Source organism: Camponotus floridanus, unplaced genomic scaffold (genome assembly GCF_003227725.1).
Source record: "Camponotus floridanus strain SB8 unplaced genomic scaffold, Cflo_v7.5 scaffold178, whole genome shotgun sequence".
Classification (NCBI taxonomy): domain Eukaryota; kingdom Metazoa; phylum Arthropoda; class Insecta; order Hymenoptera; family Formicidae; genus Camponotus; species Camponotus floridanus.
The window spans coordinates 232,127-252,107 of NW_020229301.1; the positions used below are offsets into that span (position 1 = coordinate 232,127).

A 19,981-nucleotide genomic window follows, 5' to 3' on the forward strand; every position below is an offset into this window, starting at 1 on the left:
CATTTCTTACATGAATTTGTAAGAATATATTTTTCGAAACTCTTTGAAAATTCGAAGCTTCGAAGGTTATATTTGAAGATTATAATTGAAGAATATTCTAAGAATCTAATCTAAAAATTGTGATTTTCAATAATTTTTAATAATTTCTTAATAATTTATTTTTTAAATAATTTTTTGTACATATATATTAATTTTTTAATTCACTCTTATTTACAATATGTTCATTTCTTTAATTCTAACATTTTTTATATGAATTTGTAAGAATATATCTTTTGAAACTTTGAAGATTTGAAGTTAACTTCGAAATTCGAAGCTTCGAAAACTAACCTACTGAAGAGTTGCTCGATCCCGAAAAAGGAAAGGGTGAAGGAGAGAGAGAGGGAGGAATATTCTATTTTTTTCGATTAAAGATAATCTCAGTGTTTTTCTTTCTTTTTAAATTATCATATTTCTTTTTATACTTGCATATTTGCACGACAGAAATGTAATTTTAGGATGTCGAGGAGACATTTTTTTTATCGTGGCATTTCTTATTAATACAACGTAAGAGATGCATGCAAACAAAACAAGAGGCAAGCCTTGTGATTGACAATTATCGAAAAATATTCTACAGGGTGTCCCAGTTATCTTCCGTCATCTTTCAAAGACAGATTCCTGGGATCATCTGAAGACGATTTTTCCTCAACGAAAATGTCGAGGCACTAATAATTTTCGAATTATAAGTGATTGAAAATAAGGGTTTTTCGTAAACTAAACTCTGTAGAAATAAAATATTAACAAAACTACATTCTTTGATTAATTTTAAATACAGTTTACTTTAGTTGAGTTTTAATTTAAGACTTAATTGCAAAGATATATGATGACAAAAATCGGGAACATGCAAAACATGATGGCCTTCATTGACATTTTCGCTGAGGAAAAATCGTCTTCAAATGATCCCAGGAATCTGTCTTTGAAAGATGACGGAAGATACCTGGGACACCCTGTATAATGCGTAAAAGTTTGCATATATGATGGAACATGAGACATTTTTGCTTGCAATCAATTTCTTCTAAAAAAAAAAGCGATAAAAAAACAAGTCTATTACGAGAAAACGTATCTTACAGAAGTCAAATAAGGGACAAATAGAACAGTACATTGCCGCTAAATAATTTTTCAAGTCTTCGATATTTACAGTACGAACATTATTTAAAAAATACGCGTCGACAGACTTCTTAAGTTGGGTCGATAACATATGGAATCACACTTAAAAAAGAAAGTTCAGCTTATGCGTCATGCATGATTCTGCCTTTAGCTTTAATAAGAGCTTACGTCGTATTCCCCAATCCATCATGTCGACCGCTTTATTTATTAAACTTCGTGGTCCCTTTGTCGATTATTGCTTCCGCTGCTGCTGATTGGTCCCCTTCGTTGTTCCTTTCCTTCGTTGTTCCGTGTAACTTGGAAATTTGCTGGTCCCTCGCAAGCTGGTTAAGCGAATCTTATCAACTAGTTGCGAAGTCGATGGGCGCGTTGAGGTATATAATTAAATCTCTTCAGCATCAATTGCTATTAACAGCACTGACGAGCTTGAAATCGCGATTGAATCCAAGTTTACTCTTGTCCCAACTTCATCGAGAAACTCGATAATGCTTGATTTGTATCTTGGTGACATTACCCCCGGACTTAAATACAAAAATAAGAACACTCTTATTCTCTCTTTCTCCCTCTTCGCTTCATATTTTCAATAATAACACAACCGGAAAAATAATGAACTTATTTAGCTAACCCAAACAAGTATTGACGTCAAAACTTTTGATACTATTGATGATATATTTTAGGAATTGGACAAATCAATAGTCATTGATCACAGTCTCGAGGATATCCTTGAATCAGCCTCTTCGTTATTCTTGCAGATATATATGTGACATTTAAAGGTATACTTGGAATAAAGATCGCATGGTCCACATAATCAATCACAGGATCATCAGGATCAAAGATAATCTGTAGGCTCATCAGCAGTGATTGATCATCATAAAATTGTTCAAAATCTCATAGAAACGTACAATAATAATTAATAAAGTTGAATTGGTCGTTACTGATCAAAAATGACCAGCTGTACACTTGTCTCTCAAGGCTTCGCATACAATTTTCTTTTTCACGATATCCCAATAATAGTAGGTCATCACGCAGCAATCTTTTATACTGCCCGTTACAATGTAACTTATGCATGTAATCAATACAGTCGTTTTGCCCTTTACAAGAGAATTACGAGAGGCAATATCATACCCATTATTGTTACAATCTTCCTCCTCTTCTCTTAGGTCTTCATAATAGGTCGAATAAATTCGATTAATTACGAGTATTGACTTCTAATTAGATCAGATTTAGCAGGTAGTAGATATTATTCATTGGTACTTTACATTTCTGGAGAGTTAGGAGATCATCTTCATCCATCAATTCCCATTGATATGATGCCGATACAGCGATGGATCGGCCAGATTAGGCGATGTTGACGCTTCGCATGGTATTTGCAACAATTGTAACGGCTATTTACACCTTCATATGAATTAGCACGGGCTACTACTCTTCTCTTAGGTCTTCATAATAGGTCAATTAAATTCGATTAATTACGAGTATTGACTTCCAGTTAGATCATATTTAGCTGGTAGTAGATATTATTTATTGGTACTTTGCATTTCTGGAGAGTTAGGAGATCATCTTTATCCATCAATTCCCATTGATATGATGCCGATGCAGCGATGGATCGGCCAGATTAGGCGATGTTGACGCTTCGCATGGTATTTGCAACAATTGTAACGGCTATTTACACCTTCATACGAATTAGCACGGGCTATTACGACAGTCGCGTGCGTGGGTGGATTCGCTTTCACTGCTGCAAATCGTCTTTGATACGTCGACGAGCTAATCGCATTCGGTGACGCCACGCCTCGGACGCTTCGCATTATATGCGTGTAATTGTACGGCGGCTGTTTACTTCTTCTTATGATTACGGGCTATTACAGCCGCGGGCGTGGGTGGATCCAGTTTTATCAACGTTGTAAATTTTCTCTCGCGCTTCCCCCAAGTCAACCTGGCTATTAATACTCCGGGTCGTATTTTTGCGAGATGCTGCAAGGGATCAGCACGTACGCAACTCCGTCGACATCACAATGGATCACCAGACGCGTAGGTGGATGAGTACACTCTCGCCGGGTTTAAACGACCTCGAGCTCGACATGGGAACATTTTTCTTCGAAATAAACAAAACGAATCACGGTAATTAATACGTGGATATGTAAGTTAACGTGTACAGGAGGCGTATACGTGTCCCTCGGTGTATTGAACTTTCAACTTGACTATTTCATTAAGGTGCGTGCTGGAACAATTGTAATTCCTCTTCGTGAGTGAGGTCGTAGGGGCAAATTTGGTCTTAAAATCACTGGGCAATTATTGCACCACGAACGGTGACGTTGAAATGGGGGCAAAGAGAGAAACGACGAGGCGGCGACGACGGCGCCCGCGCACTGGCACCGACGACAATGAGCCAACTGAGGCGATGTTGGCATCGGCTGCTCTCCTTGCACCACCCTTACATCCCCCTTTCGTTTGCTCTCCGTCCTGTTCGGCTCTCCTCTCTCCTTTTCACTTGCTCCTTTCGTCGATTCTCACTCGGCTCATGTTAATCCTCTGTTATGCATGCGACGCACAACCGTGCAAATTTCATTCCTCGACGCAGCTTCTTTTATCTTTCTAGCCTTCCCTCATCAAATTTTTATTCTCCTCTCCCGTAAACTCTGACGTCAATCCTTTTCATTGAATTATTCCTCTTATTTTATCGCAGCATATTTTTTTTTTCTTATACAGGGTGGCCCCGAACGTTCCAGCCAGACTCTGAGATCTTACAGGAAATTTAATTCTGAACAAAAAATTAATAATTAAATAATTTTTTTAAAATTAATAATTAAATAACTTTTTTTTTAACTAACTTTTATTTTATTTTCATAAAAGAAAAAGATTTTTTATTTTTATCGTTTTTTTTTTCAAGAAATTTATTTAGTTTCATTTTCTTTTCACCTTTTGCTCTTCCTTCATCAGAGGTTTTTGAGCGATAACTTCTTAAGGAAGAATTTTTTTCCCATGTTTATAAGAAATTTTTTGTTCAGATTTAAATTTTCTATAAGATCTCAAGTCTGGCTGGAACGTTCGGGGCCACCCTGTAGATTCTTTCTCTCTTCACGAATAATTGTATTACTTTTTATCGTATTTTCTATTATTGTATTACTTTATATCGTTTTCTTCCAACTTAGGTACTAATCCTCCATTCAGTTTTTTTAAAAATTAGATAGGATAATTTTTATAGTTTATATTTAGTTTATATTTAATTTTTAATTTTTTTTATAGAGTTGCATCTAATTTATCATTGTCGTATGATAGAAATGTTTCGAAATTTATATTCACATTTTATGCAACAAAGCAATAAAGATTTATTTAAATTTAAATTCTATTTAAATGAATTACTTAAAGCTAAAATTGACAAATAAGTTATTGATTTCTGTTATGTAAAATTAAAGTTTAAAACAATTTCGTTTCTTTCGTATCACTTGTATCACGTGCTGAAGAATTCAAACTAGCGCGATTCCCCCACAAAATTTCATAATATAAAGATGAGCAAAGATTTCAAGTTATTATTGACAGACTCTACAGAATTGCCATTTTGCAATATTAATTTAAATTATATTAAACTTTCAATAGAAGATGGAAAGGTAAAAAACTTAATAATTGTTTTTTTTTTCTAAATGTATGAAGATAAATTTCAATACATTACGTAGCCTCAATTTAAATGTAAAGAACGCAAATTTAAAGTAAATATTTTAAAATCATAAGTCTAATCGCATCTGATTTACTTCTATTATTATGTATTATATATTGGAACAATAATACACAAACCAAAAATCGCTCATAAAAATCATGACTATGCAAATTGTGAGTCTAATGCATTCACATAAAAGTTGCATATTCTTACCTCGCGTTGAAGGATGATTCATTAATATCGCCAGAGGACACTCGTCGTCGTCCAATATGTACTCCTGATGCGCGTTGCCACTCACGTTCTCACTATTTACCTGTATCATAAATAAAATAATGATATTGATATGTATGATTGTGTTTTTAATAAGAAAACATCTAATGCTTATATTACTGAATCTGATACAATTTCCAAAAACTAGCAAAATAATCAATGTTCTTTGAGATATAGAATGCAAATATTTTATAATGTACAATTTTAATCCCAACAATAGTATTTATAAATTAAAAAAGGAAAATATATATCTTAAAAAGCAATATTTAAAAAAATATTTATAATTTGCCTTTTTCAATTTCTTTATCATGTTATGATAATAGTTTTGCTATTATTATTTTTTTAAATTCTAATTAAACAAAATACGTGAATATTATTGAATAAATTCCTACTTTTAATTCTTAACATCTCCATTACAAATTATTAATATATTATCCTTTTACTCTAGCTTTTTTATTATCAGGATTATCTTTTCTATTTATATTACGACATAATTATCGAAGTAACAATTTTATAAATATATCCTAGCGTGTTTTAAATATAATTCGCCAATACACAATCTCGTGTATATCTGACCTGCACAAGGCAATACAACTGCGGATCCACTTTTTCTAAGCCATATTTAGCCAACATTTCTCGCACGACCTGGGCGGCCGAGTCCCGCACGCTTAACAGCAATGTTTTGTATGGCACGTCCTTGCACAACGCTTCGCCATAAATTTTCAATGTACCGCCAGTGTCGGGTCCGCCGTCTTTGCTGCGAAACTGCTGAAGCTTCCTCTCAAGCTTTTGCTGACGACGACGCCTCATCACCGCTTCCGGATTCGAAATGCTCCTTGTGAAACTGGTCTCGGGCAGTTCTACAAGAGATAACATCACCATTAGTATCAGGAGTATTGGTGACAATACGAAAGTATTTTGATTTTTCGCGCTCAATGAACTGAACACAATCACTGAATTAAAATAATGATGTCTGACGTATCAAAGTATTATTTTGCATTCATCTAGAGGAGACAATAGATGACACTAGACGATGAAAAATAAATTACAATAGAAAGCACAGTCGAGAAAATATTACAATTAAGTGCAGACAGATTTCAATTCATTTCTTTATAATCCGTTTTATACAAACGGTCTAAAAATAAAGCTTGCTAACCCGTATAGAGCTTTTCGGCGACGCCGTTCTGATCGCCAGGCACAGCGTTTTCGTCTTGCTCCAAGCTCTTCAGCCGACTGAGCTTCTCCTGCTTCTTGATCTGCTTTTTCTCCCGCTTGCTCAGCTTCCTGCGAAAGCTAGAACCCTCGGCTGAAGTAAAACCGACGCCCTGCGCATTAGTCTTGTCGTCAATTCTTTTCAGCAAGAAGCGTCCCTCGCGATCATCTATGTGCCAATTTAGTTGCACCAGCAACGGTTTTTCTTCCAGTCCAAGTTTGCGTTCTTCTGCAAATGAGGAAAGTTTTATTATACACATATTAACGAGAAATGAAATAAAATTACTAAATGATAAAAGATTGAAATTAAAGCACGATTCTTTAGCTCAAAAGAGATAAATATTAATTAATATAAAAAAATTTAAATTTAATTTTAGTTGATATAAAAGTAATATAATTTATAAATTTAATTAATATTATTATATTTAATTTAAATTATAAATTATAAATTAATATTATATATTAATATATTAATATTATATATTAATATATTAATTAATTAATATTATATATTAATTAATTAATATTATAAATTATTAATTAATTAATATTATAAATTATTAATATTATATATTAATTAATTAATATTATAAATTAATTGTATTTAAATACATATACGCATATAATTTATTTTATAATTAATATTCTTAATAATTATTAACTAAAATAATTAAATAAATTATGAATTATATAATATTAACTTTTTATTAAGCATACATGGTTTTAGCGAAATTTTCCTTTTGAAATGCAATACGGATGCAACTTGATTTTACTCACCTCCATTCTCGTGAATCTCGTAAAGAGCGTATTCTGGGACGGACAACATTCTCATATCAGGACGAAACTTTTCTATGAGCGTTTCTATCACTGCCTGGCTTGTCGCATCCGAGGCAACCCTGATGCACTTGGTAGCGACCTTCTGGCCGCTGTCTTGAAAGTAGAATCTCATTACGCCATGAAACTCCAAATCCTATATAAAAGAAGATATAGATGAAATGGGCCAAATAATAATATTGTTGAATTAAAAAACTAGGTATTTACAAAAGGGCTTTGCTCTAACTCACCTCATTGGGTTCCGAAAGTTCGAACAGGTCCAAACGATTGGCATTCCACTGTTGTATGACCCCCCTGAGAGCCTCTCGCTCTGCTTTCTTGTTCGCCAGTTCCGTTGCCATCCTGAAAAACGTGATGCACAAGGTTCATACAATTGTTGCAGGTAACCGACACCGCTGCAGAAACTTTAGTGTACGTGTGGCAATTTTCTGAAGAGATAAACCGTAGAAATTTCAATTTTTTTTTAAAGGATCAAACAAACACATCTTCAGTAAAGGTCCCAATACTCGAATGACCGTAAAATTTTGCCTGGAAAATAACTCCAAATCTTCGAGAAACGTCTCTCGAGGGAATATAATTGGGTTTATCCTCAAATGAGCTACTCGCTTTTGTTCCTCGCCCCTTTTGGAATTTCCTAAAGCCATCCCTAGGCACCTCCTCGTGTTGTAATACCGCGTCGAGATAAATTATCACGTCAGAAATAAAGTACGAGGCATCTGTTCGGTGCGCCAGGCTACTCTGCGGTATCTGTTATGATTCTCACTATGCAGCACGAGTGTCCGATGCATGCGATGCATCTAGAACCGACTCTTCCCTGAATGCTACGAACTATACAGGGTGCCTGAGAAAGGTACATCATCGACATTTTCAGTTCCACGCGCATTTTCCGAATTTAATCAATGCTCTCGCGTAAGTTTAACTCAGTTAAACGACAGAGAAAAAAGCTCTTTTCACTTAACTTGAATTAATTAACAACTTTTAATTAAGGAGATCGAGTATAGCCTAATTTGATGTATTGATCCAACCAAGGTTAAAGCGCTTATCGAATAAGTTGGATCGACACAATGCGTGTGTTAATTAACTTAAATCGTAGCTTAACGAAATTTGCCTCGATCTCTCTCTCTTCGAGAATCTCCGAGGTTTCCGGACGATCCTCGAGAGTCACGTGCCAAGCATTCCTGTCGTATCTCCCCCTGCCCCTCCGCTCTTCTTAGCACGTCTCGTGTCCTCGATCTTAAAGCCTTAAAAACGCATCCACGCATTTCTTTTAAGGGTTCGCTGCACCGCCTGCATTTTAACCCTCTGACACATCAGTTAGTTTCCCATCTTTTATATAATTTTTAAAAAACTGTATATTATATAATAATATTAAACATATTTGAATAATTAATGTATTTTAAATATATTAAAATATTATATATATAAATTATATATACTTAATTGATTAAAATATATTAAAATATTGTATATATAAATTATATATAAATTATGTATAATTAATTAAAAAATAAAATTGATTAATTAAAAAATAAATAATTATGTGTAAAATATAATAGTTTACAATTTAGAGTAAACAAAACTATAAAATAATTTGAAATATATAATTTTATTCCCATATATTTGATAATATAATTTAAATTAAATCAAAGAGAATAAAATTTATATTGTTCTTCACACTCAAAAAAATGTTTTGCAAATGTAGGTAAATTTCTAGATGTCGCAATCAAAAATCGCTATTTTTTGTATCTGATAGAATCGTATCGTTTGTCACAGATAGAATTTATAGCAGTAACATTCTAGCAATATCTGCTAGAAAATTTAAATCCTATTGCTAGATATTAATCGCTGCATTGGATAAATATGGGTTTTAATAGCAGCTGGAATAATTAAAAGAGAACGATTAAAAAATTTTTGCTATAATTGCAATATCATTTCTTTGAGTGCACTCAAAAATTTTTTAGGTGTGAAAAATTAACTGAGGTAGATTAACAAATATTGTAATATCGTATATATTTTGCACGTAATTAATATAAATGACAGAATTTATATCTGAACTGTTCGTGAAATTTAGAAAGAAAGAGTCTCTTCAGGGGGGTAAAGAGAGTTTTATAGAATTCTCAAAAATGAGAATCTCTATCTTGGTAAATGCATCAAGTAAAATATATGCATACGCCTTGTTCTCGTTTAAATTTTCGCGTACAATTAAAAAGAATTTTCAGGTATTATCATCCGCTGTGGCTCGGAGACGCTAGTTTTCTTATCTAGTTGTTTAGAAAGAAAATTTTTCTGTGGCGCCTATTCAATGTTAAGGTCTATTCATGTTAAGGTCATGTAAAGTAATTATTTTAGATTATCAGAGGTTTTTGAGCGATAACTTCTTAAGGAAGCATTTTTCAATCCATATTTATGGGAAATTTTTTGTTCAGAATTAAATTTCTTATAAGATTTCAAAGTCTGGCTGGAACGTTCAGGGCCACCCTGTATAATCCTGGTACTTAATATAGTTTGTATAACGCACCTAATCTGTCCATCATTTTGAACAATCGCGCATCGCGCGTTCAACGGTCATGCGTGCAAGTTTCTGCCGGTTCAGTAGACTACACGCAGTAACAGCGTTACGTGTTGACGAGGCAATTTTGTGAAATTGTGATGAAATTGTGAGTGTTTATTGTGAAGTATTATTCTGAAAAATTTTCGTATTATAATTATGGCAGATAATAATGACATAATTATTGTAACGACGATTGAAGACATATTAAAAACCTGGAATCTCGAGCAATACGGATTGGCGTAGTTATTGTAAAGTTTTTGTAACTAGTCACATTATGAATAAATTTTATTCTTTTTAATGAGATAGTACTACTCAATATTATAAATTTTTTTTCTAATTAATTACACAGCTTTTTTAGCGTATCTATGCAATTTAAAAGAGAGACAGTTTCGGTCAACATCTCCTTTTTTTTTTATTGAATTGTATTTGCTTAGCGTTGCATATACACGGTGTTAAAAACGTCTGGACACGGTCAAATATCTCGATAAGAAAAAGTTTTACTAGAAAGTTCAGACAAAAGTTCAGACAAAAGTTTTATGGCTTCGAGGAGGGCATAAAATAGTGCCATTAATTTGACCTTGAAGAGTCATCTGAAGATCACGTGAAGATCACTTCCAACTTTTTAAATGTGACACCCTGTATACTTTTGCATATTCTTGTAGCTTGCCTCAAGAACTTTCCAAAACAGTATAATAAAGTATTTTTTCATTGAGTATTTTTCAAGTTATAAGGCTTGAAATAATTTTTTAATTTTACATAAACCGTAAAATATCAGATACAAAAAATAGCAATAAATTTTGGTTGCGAACTAGAAATCTACCTACATTTGCAAAACATTTTTTTGAGTGTTATGCATAAGGTTTGGCATGTTTTAAACAATGTGTTTAAAACTGTTTGATTAAAACTTGTTTAAAATAGTGAACACTGTTGTAAACATTTTTGTTTTAAACTGTTTTAAACTACTGTTTAGAATCGTTTAAAATATCGCAAATAAAATATATCATTATTTGGAAAAGAAATCGTAAAAAAATCAAAAATAAACAAAAACTAATAGATGTGTATATTGCAAAAAAGTTTTTGTTTTAGTGTTTTTAATTTTTTATCTATATTTATGTAACATATAGATATAAAAATATAAATAATAAAATAAAAATGATAAGATAGATATTATTTTAGCAGAATATTTATTTTTGGATATTAAATAACAATCAATACAATAAAGATTACTTAGAAGATATTGACTGATTTTACATTTTACATTTTAGCATTTTAAATTAATAGTATATAACTCATAGCATATCAGTAGTTCTAAAAAAAAGTTCTTCTTTTAAAAAGAAGAATTGAGGTTTTTTATTTTTCTTTTATTTATAATTTATGTTGAGAGTTAAGCATGAGGTTACTTAATAAAAATAGGAAAGGAACCAAAGTATTATATATTATTATATATTAAATATTATTAGTTAGAACTTTTTTTCTCCAAAAATAAATAACTCCAAAAATAAATATTCTGCTAAAATAATATCCATCTTATCATTTTTATTTTATTATTTATATTTTTAATAGCGTTGTCAATTTTGGCAACGTTATTTACAATTCAACGCTAGCGAAAAATTTAAATATTTACACAGATCAAAGTTATTAAGTGTTTTTTGCTTGTTTAAAACATGCTTTTTTTGTTTAAAACATGTTTTTTATTTTACTTAAAAATACAAATAAAACAAAAAACATTGTTCTAAACAAAAAAAAATGTTTTTTGTTTAAAATAAAAAAACAAGTTTTTTGCCAACCCGGTTCTGCATCATATATTACATGTATAATTCGATTACAAAATCTAAAATAAAAATCTTGATACACTAGAGGACTCGCATACTCTCGTGGCATATTTAACTTGGCTCGTTATCTTTTCGAGATTGAATTTTGCTTACCCAAGATCTCATACAATAAGAAGACCAAAGTAAATATAAAAAATATGCGATTGCATGGACAGTATTTAGGAGTAAAATGAGATTGCAAGCTGATATCCCGAGAGTTGTGTGCGTGAAAAAAGAAACGAGCTCCTCCCGAGATCGCTTCTCAATTGGAAGATAGATACATCCAGTCTTTTGACGCGCTCTCCGGATGAGAAAATTATGGAATCGGATTCTAGGCCACCTCTCTATTGAGGTCTAATCGCACGATCGCGCCGATATCATTGCAGGTAAGAGCTCACGCAGATAAGTAAAACCGCGATGACTCATACGCTAAAATATGAAGCGCACGTCACTCGTTCGCCTTGTAAACTCGCGAGCATCGCAATCGAGGAGTCCTCGCAATAAAACTTGCAACAGCACGTACGAAATTGCGGTTTAACCCTTTTCTTATGGCTTGATTCTGTACATTGATATCCACATACTTCACGACAAATCAGGCCAAACATTCTTTTGTGAATTTTTTGGTTTCAATAGAATGGTTTCATAAAATTGGTAATATATTAGGAATCAATTAGGCATCGTAGATTCTTGCTCTGATTGTATATATTATTCACAATCGTAATAATCATCTCTTCTGCAAAAATATCTCATGAAAATCATATGAAATTTTAGAATGATGTAAATGTATTGTTCTGTACTGAACGACTTGTTGAAGATATTGTCTTGTGTGGAAATATACAAAAATTCGAAATCTGATCACGGATTCGTCATCAGCAGCTCCAAAAACCCCCATGTACGAATTTTGATGAAAATCAGAAAGTTTCAGTAATTTTTGGCAGATATTGAATCCGCCATCTTCAATTAAGAAAATCTGATTTCGGATTCGTAATCAGCGACCCCAAAAACCCCTATGTATGGGAATTTATTCGAAAATATTGCTCCAATACGGAAAATCAGGAATAGCAAAAAAATTTTGGCTTTTAGCCGCCATATTGGATTTCACCATCTTGAATTTTGAAAAACTAACCTATAGTTTTCAAGCTTAGGGTCCATGGACGCAAGAATTTCACTTATTAGAGGTATATCTTCACAAATTCGAGACAAAAATATTCAAATAAAGATTTGATGCATTGAAAAATTCGTATTTTTTGTTAAACGAATATAATTATTTCAGTTTGCATTTTTTTGAGATTCTGATGACGTATTTCGAAAATTCAGGCAATTTTACGTTAAAATTCATTGTTTTGAAATTTTTTAACGATCGATTCGGTAGCAGAAAATGTCGCTGCAAAAAGTGTTGGAAAAACGGACGTTTGATCCTTAAGGAATTAAAGTCGCGGGGTTCTACTCAAGTCTCGTAGAAGTTTTCGAAAAATTCCCCGATTTGCCAGGTATTTTTCTTCAAAATTCCAGGTGAAGAAAATATTTTAAACATTTTTTTTATGCAACTTCCCAAAGTACATATTTTCATCATTTTACGCACTTTCTAGATTTTTATTCACACAAAGCCATTTAAGTTTCAAATGCTACATTTTACAGATATATCGGAAATTGAATAACTTTTGTGAGGATAAAAATTTTTAATTTTCATTTATTATCATTAAAAATTAAAATAAAAAATATATACCATATTGCATATTCAATATTTTATTATACATATATAAATTTAAATAATTAATAAAAAATAAAAAAAAAATAAAAAAATTAATTCACAATTTGATGGGCAGATTATCCTTCCCTCCCTCCCTCCCTTTGATGATATAAGAGCAAAATTATTAAAGAGAAAATTTTTTTTTAAATAAAATTATTAAAAATGTCAGACTCACGAATATAAAATTAAATATATAAATTGGTACAAATGGCAATATGAGTCCAGTGTCGATATTGTTACACCGTTATTTATTATAAAGAAACAATCATATAAAAACATTCATTTAATAAATTTTTTTTAAAATTCCCGAGTTCTAAAATTAAATTCATTCCAGGAAAAAAATTTTGCCGGACATAAAAAAACTTCTCTCCAGAGAATTCCAGCTTTTTCCAGGAAAAATAGACATCCTGTTTTCGCACTACGCGATCCTCCTCGTACGCATCCTCAATGGAATCGTGATACGAGCCTTTCTCGATCGCCGAGTGCCAATCTCCCGAGGAGTGTCAACCTCATGATGCATTCAAAGCACGTAACGCGTCTCGCCTCGTCGGCCGACATAGTACAATCAGGTACATTAATAACTCCTGCACTCACGAGGACAGACACGCGACTCACGGATTCTCCTTGTCTTTTTCAAAATATAAAGTAGTTGTTTGCATTTAAGTACATGGTTAAACAAATGTATTTTCCATAGTATTTTTGAAGGTAAATATAATTTAAAATTGCTCCATCACATCTCAATGTTGAGAAATTTGCAGTTAAAATTATTAAGAAAAAGCTATCATATATTTAAAAAATTTTATTCAATCGGAAAGCATGTCATTTGGACTTTAAAAAATCGACGATTAATTAAATTATTCATGATTAAATGGATAGAATCAAAGATTGTAAAGATATTAAATAAATATTTTTAATCATGTTTATTCTAAAGAATTTTTTCAATTGCTAAACTTGACGCCAAAATTAACAAATTAAATTAAAATTAAATATAAATTAAATAGAGAGATATATAAATTAAAATTAAAGTATAAGTGTTAAAATTAAAAAATTAAATTAAAATTAAATATATAAAAATAAATAGAATAATATAAATTAAATAAATATAAATTGTTTTTTAAATTAAAGTATGTCAAAATAAAAACTTTTAAATTTATATTATTTAAATTATTATTTAAATAATATAAATTTAATTTATATTATTAAAATCAAAATTATATTAAAATTTTAATTAAAATTAAAATTAAGGTATAAATGTCAAAATTAAAAAATTAGAAAATACTTGGGCAAATTTTGCAAAAATTTAAATGCGTACATTCTATCAATTTTGACATTAAATTTCCAGTTGATTAAAATTTCCTTCGCATGCAATTTCAACTGCATATATTTCTGAAAATCGTGAGATGTGATGGAGCAACAAACCGGAAATCGGAATTGTACTCGGCATTAAAAGAAAATTACGGGAAGTGACTGGCCTTGTGTTCGAAAAAAAAAAGTTATTTTTCTGTTAGTTGCTCTATTATTTAAGTAAAAAGCGTCCCAGGAGCTTCCAAGGATTACAAAAGAAACTTTCTCGTCGCAAAGTTTAGGCGCAAGCACGAAACATTATTTCTGCACCTGTCTATACAATACGGTTTACTACAGCGTAGATCGTCCCCCTCCCTTTCACCACTCCTACTCCCACTTACTCCGTTCCTTACTATTATACGCCACACGAGAGAAGTCTCGACAAGCATTCATCAGGTCTCCCGCGTCTCCGAGAAACATCGGTAAACACTGGACACTGAAATGTCTCTGTATCCCAAGGCCTATTTAGGTTAGGCGAATCTTTTCTTTCTTTTTTTTCTTTTTTTTTTATATCTATGATTATACTGGTCGGTGCCAGGTGATCCGATTGTTTCATATCTCGAGAAGTCCTTTTTTCGAAAGAACGTGCCCTCGCATAAGTTTCACGCTTCCAAAATTTTTCCCTCAATGGATACCATTAAAAATTCAAAAATATTTCACATTTCTTACTAAAATTCCTTGTAAACTGAATATGTTAAGAAAGTGTCTATATTGGTTTTGTTATAAATGTAATAAAATAAATAATAATTATAAAGATATATAAATATATAAATATGAAAATAGAAAAATATAAATATATTTTATTATATATGTAAAATATAAATATATTTTGTTATATATTTAAAATATAAAAATGTTATATAATTATATAAATATTAAAATATAAATATTATATAAATATTATAAATGTAATTCACTTTATATTTGCATAAGAAACATACGAATTGCTGATTGATGTAAATATTTTATAATTTTTCTTTCTCAAAATTGCAAATATTCCAACGCTTTTTTTCTATTGTAAGAAATGTGAAAAAAATATAAAATTCAAAAAAATATGATCCTTCCTCGAATACTGCATTTTTATTTAATTGTATCGTTTTGAATTTGTGCTTCATTTTAATATTGTACTCACTCTTCGGATACCGTCATTCTTTCAGCCTCGAAGAGATACTTCTTTCACGTCACATCAAGAACACGTCAAAGAACCGCAAAGTCAACTCGTCACTGTATTTTCTGGGAACGAACGATTCATAAATGTTGTAACTCCTCATTAAATTACAAAAAAATCGACATTTTTCCCGCTAAAAATGCTTTTAATGCAAAATGTACGTCATATAATGGATTAGTGGATTTTTATGAAAAAAATAAATATTGTGTTTGAATGTAATTTTGAATAATAAATATTTCCAAGGAAAAAATGAAGAATTTATCTTTATTTTTACAAAATTTTTATCGTTGTCTTTAGTAATAAAATTCTTCGAAGAAAGAGAATCTGAAGAATTCTATTCTCGAGAGCAACCCTAATCGAAGATAATCAAGACTTGATTCGCACTTATTGGGCCATTATTGCCTTCGATCTGTAGCAAAAATTGCGACATATTTTCCGTTAATTAATTGCAATAATTGAAGATGATAAATTAATAAATTAATGAATTTGTTTAACAACCTAATTAAGAGTTGTATTTTTATTTTCACGTTGTTTACCTTGGCTCTTATATTAGCCCAGTTCTATGTCTTACTTAGATAATTCAAATACTTCAGCAAACACGAAAGAAGAGAAAGTGCGAATGTCTCTCACGGAACTCTCGAAAATTCAAGTCCAAAGTTCCTGGGAACAATGTCACTCGAACGGTGGAATTTACATGTCGCGATTCCGCCACTTTTCCTCTCGTCCTATCCGAGAGAGGGGCGGGGGCGGAGCGAAAGAAAAGCGCACTTTTCGGCAAAGTTCGCGTGCACTCGCGAAAACAATCCAGCACTCGCCACACCCAACGATGCCGTTGAATTCCACGCGTGGTGCCTTCTTGCGTTCGGCAAAGCAACTGACAAACTCGACGAGGTAACTCCATCGGGCCCCAAGAGTGGGGAAGGGGAAGAGAGAGAGAGAAAGAGAGAGAGAGAGAGAGGGGGACGGAGGGAGGGAGAGGGGACTTCCCTTGCTACGCACGATGTCCTCCCCACCGTTGGAATCCCAAACTGTCCCTAACTGTGGCCGTTAGGGTCGCCCTTTTGGGATCTTTGGATGGTTAGCCCCTCTAACATCGAGAATTGAAGCGAGTGGAGAGCAAGGTACCTGATGGAGCGATCAATGGCTAGTCGTCCGACACAGGTGTGATGAAGATCGTTAGGAGGACGCGGGTTTCCGGTGCCAATCTTGCCTTCCGTTCGTTTTATAGTGTTTTTTTAAAATTCCCTTAACATCCGGATCCTGCCACTCGCGACTCCGAACTTTCATTCTCACAGTTTCCGAATTCCAACTGTTTACGACGAACTTCCCTGGATACGCACACGACAATAGTACGCTTCTACCTGCTCTCGCCTTCCCCCCCCCATCTTTCTCTCTCTCTCTTCCTCTCGCTCTCACCCTCCCCTCTCCGAGCTTTACCACTACTATTACGATCGCACGTGAGGTGCACACTGTTTCAGTGGTTCCCAAATCTTTCTGTGTGGTGCACACACTGGGAACAAGGAATGCCTTACGCATAAAGTTAGGCACATTTAGGGCGTACTTGAATTGTCCCAAATGTGCTCAACTTGTATTTCTCTTAAGTTTCTACAGCTCAAAGTCTACATATTATGTAGATACAGAGTGAGTTCAAAACGTGTGCATTTCTTCTAAAAATAATAATCAATAAAATTTAAATAATAATAAATAAATAAATAATAAATAATAATAAATCTCTTGAAACAAAATTATGCGATACGAATATTCTTTTTGAGATGTAATCGAAAAAAAAAAATCTATTAGAAATGTAAATTTTTATTTGTCATTAAACTTCACGCAGGGATTTTTAGAAAATTTTGTGTATTTGAAACGTACTTATCCTAATATTTAATCCTGAAAATTTCAAAATTCTCTTAAAATAAAATTTTGAAAGAAAAATATCATAATATTTTAAAATAAATTCTGACCAAAAATATCAATGTATTTGTGTGGAAAATATTGATAATTAAATATATATGTACATGTGTGTGTGTATATCATGGAAAATAATTTTTTTCAAATTACATTGCATATCAAATTTTTTGTCAAATTTTATTTCAAATTATACTTTTCATATCAAATACTTTTATTTCTCCAAATTACTTTTCCATATCAAATTTTAATTATAAATTAAATTATAAATTATAAATTACTTTGCGAAATAGTATCATATAACCAGTAGCCAAACTGATCGACTCTACTCTGTAAATTTCTTAATTGTAATATCAGAACATATAATTGTCATTAATTGTGCTCTAATATTGCATTAATTATACATCTGATTTATTAAAATTAAAAATAAAATTTACAAGAAATTGATCATTTTCTGCTTCTGAAAAGCTTATACAGGGTAGCCCCAAACGCTCCAGTCAGACTTTGAAATCTTATAGGAAATTTAATTCTGAACGAAAAATTTCCTATAAACATGGAAAAATGCTTCTTTAAGAAGTTATCACTCAAAAATCTCTGATGAAGGAAGAACAAAAGGTGAAAAGAAAATGAAACTAAATAAATTTCTTGAAAAAAACGATAAAAATAAAAAATAAAAATCTTTTTCTTTTATGAAAATAAAATAATTTTTTTTTAATTAACTTTTATTTTATTTTCATAAAAGAAAAAATTTTTATTTTTTATTTTTATCGTTTTTTTCAAGAAATTTATTTAGTTTCATTTTCTTTTTATTTCATTTTCTTTTCACCTTTTGCTCTTCCTTCATCAGAAGTTTTTGAGCGATAACTTCTTAAGGAAGCATTTTTCGACTCATGTTTATAGGAAATTTTTTGTTCAGAATTAAATTTCCTATAAGAAATCTCCTATAAGAATATCTCAAAGTCTGGCTGAAACGTTCGGGGCCACTCTGTATAAATATTATATAAATATTAAACAGTATCGTTTTAAAAATTTTCTAAACTTTCCGCGATTAAAGGATATCGATGAATTTTAAGAGCTTTGATATTCTCGATGTTTTCCAAGTAATATTATATTAAAGAAACATTCGGAGACCGTTGTTAGATATCAAATGCTCTATAGCGCACCATCAAATTCGGTGGTGCGTGTAATTGTTGTGCGTATCGTGCTCGTTACGCTGCTCATCGTCCTTAGTCACTGTCCCGGAAAGTTTGCGACGTAATATCGAGAAAATATTCGCATGAAAGATTTAGATTTCGATTTGAAAAAAAAAATCATATGAATCTCGTCGATTCTATTTAAAATATTATTTATCATTAAACTTCATATAAAGATTTTATAGAGAAAATTTCGTATTTGAAGCATATTTATTCCGACATTTAATCCCAAAATTTCTTAAAACTCGATAAAATAAAATAAAAAAAAAAAAGAAAAAGAAATCGTCAATTTTTTTGAAAATAAATTCTAACAAAAAATATCAAAATACTTTTTCACACGCGATTTACCTCACTTTATAGCAATTTTGAACATTTAAGAGTAATGCTATATGAATAATACTTATTCGATTTAAATCACACAAATGTAATATAGAATAAAATATAAAATTTTAAAGAAATACTCCCCTGTAATTTGAGTACAAATTACACTGTAAATATTTTCCAATTAATTGATAAATGATTTCCTCAAATATATGATATGAGAGGTATTAAAAAAAAAACGTAGAAAATTATTTCTTCTTGTACTATAAAATTATTTTACATCAAAGTCGTCCTTTTGTATAAAGTTTACAAGTTATAGCCAGCAATGCATTCATTCGATCGATGAACGGTCCGTCTCGGACGAGTAATACCTGATTTTATCCTTCGAAAAAACCGGTAGGAGACGCGAGGAACAGTCAATGGGAATATAATACCTGCCTTACAGGAGTATTCGAAAGGGTGAGCACATGCTCGTTCGTATAATGATATAATAACGCGAATCGCCGCGAATGTCATCGCTCTCGTCTCGATTTACAATCAGAAAATTTAAGTAACGGCAAACGAATCGAATGACGGTGCAGGATGAAACAAATTAACCATTTTCTTGATTTATTCGAATATGTATTTATTTGGATGTCGTAATTTTTGCTGTTTAAAATTGCTCGAATTGCGATTATTTCGGAAATATTTTTATTTTTTTTTAATAAGGCGTTCTTTTTTAAAATAAGAAATAATAAAAATAATAAATAAAATAAATAAAATATTGATAAATAAAAATATAAAGAAAATATAAATAAAAATCGAGTTCATCAAATATCAGGAGATTT

At 31.5% G+C, this 19,981-nt stretch overlaps 1 protein-coding gene across 9 annotated transcripts in view; it reads right to left on the reverse strand.

Annotated features, from left to right (window-relative positions):
* The window catches only part of LOC105253569 (afadin), a 66,979-nt gene that overhangs the window by 39,175 nt on the left and 7,823 nt on the right, over window positions 1–19,981 (reverse strand). For 2 of the 9 annotated variants that reach the window (XM_025407477.1, XM_025407474.1), the window contains exons 1-7: window positions 16,269–17,274; window positions 15,697–15,797; window positions 7,339–7,450; window positions 7,052–7,244; window positions 6,219–6,503; window positions 5,639–5,922; window positions 5,006–5,105 (exon numbers count right to left, since the gene is read on the reverse strand). In XM_025407477.1, the coding sequence (XP_025263262.1) occupies window positions 5,006–5,105; window positions 5,639–5,922; window positions 6,219–6,503; window positions 7,052–7,244; window positions 7,339–7,450; window positions 15,697–15,713 (991 nt within the window). In that variant the 5' untranslated portion in view covers window positions 15,714–15,797; window positions 16,269–17,274. Of the gene's footprint in view, window positions 1–1,311; window positions 1,659–5,005; window positions 5,106–5,638; window positions 5,923–6,218; window positions 6,504–7,051; window positions 7,245–7,338; window positions 7,451–15,696; window positions 15,836–16,268; window positions 17,279–19,981 lie in introns of those variants that run through there. The other 7 variants (XM_025407479.1, XM_025407478.1, XM_025407483.1 and 4 more) reach the window with 6 other exon arrangements.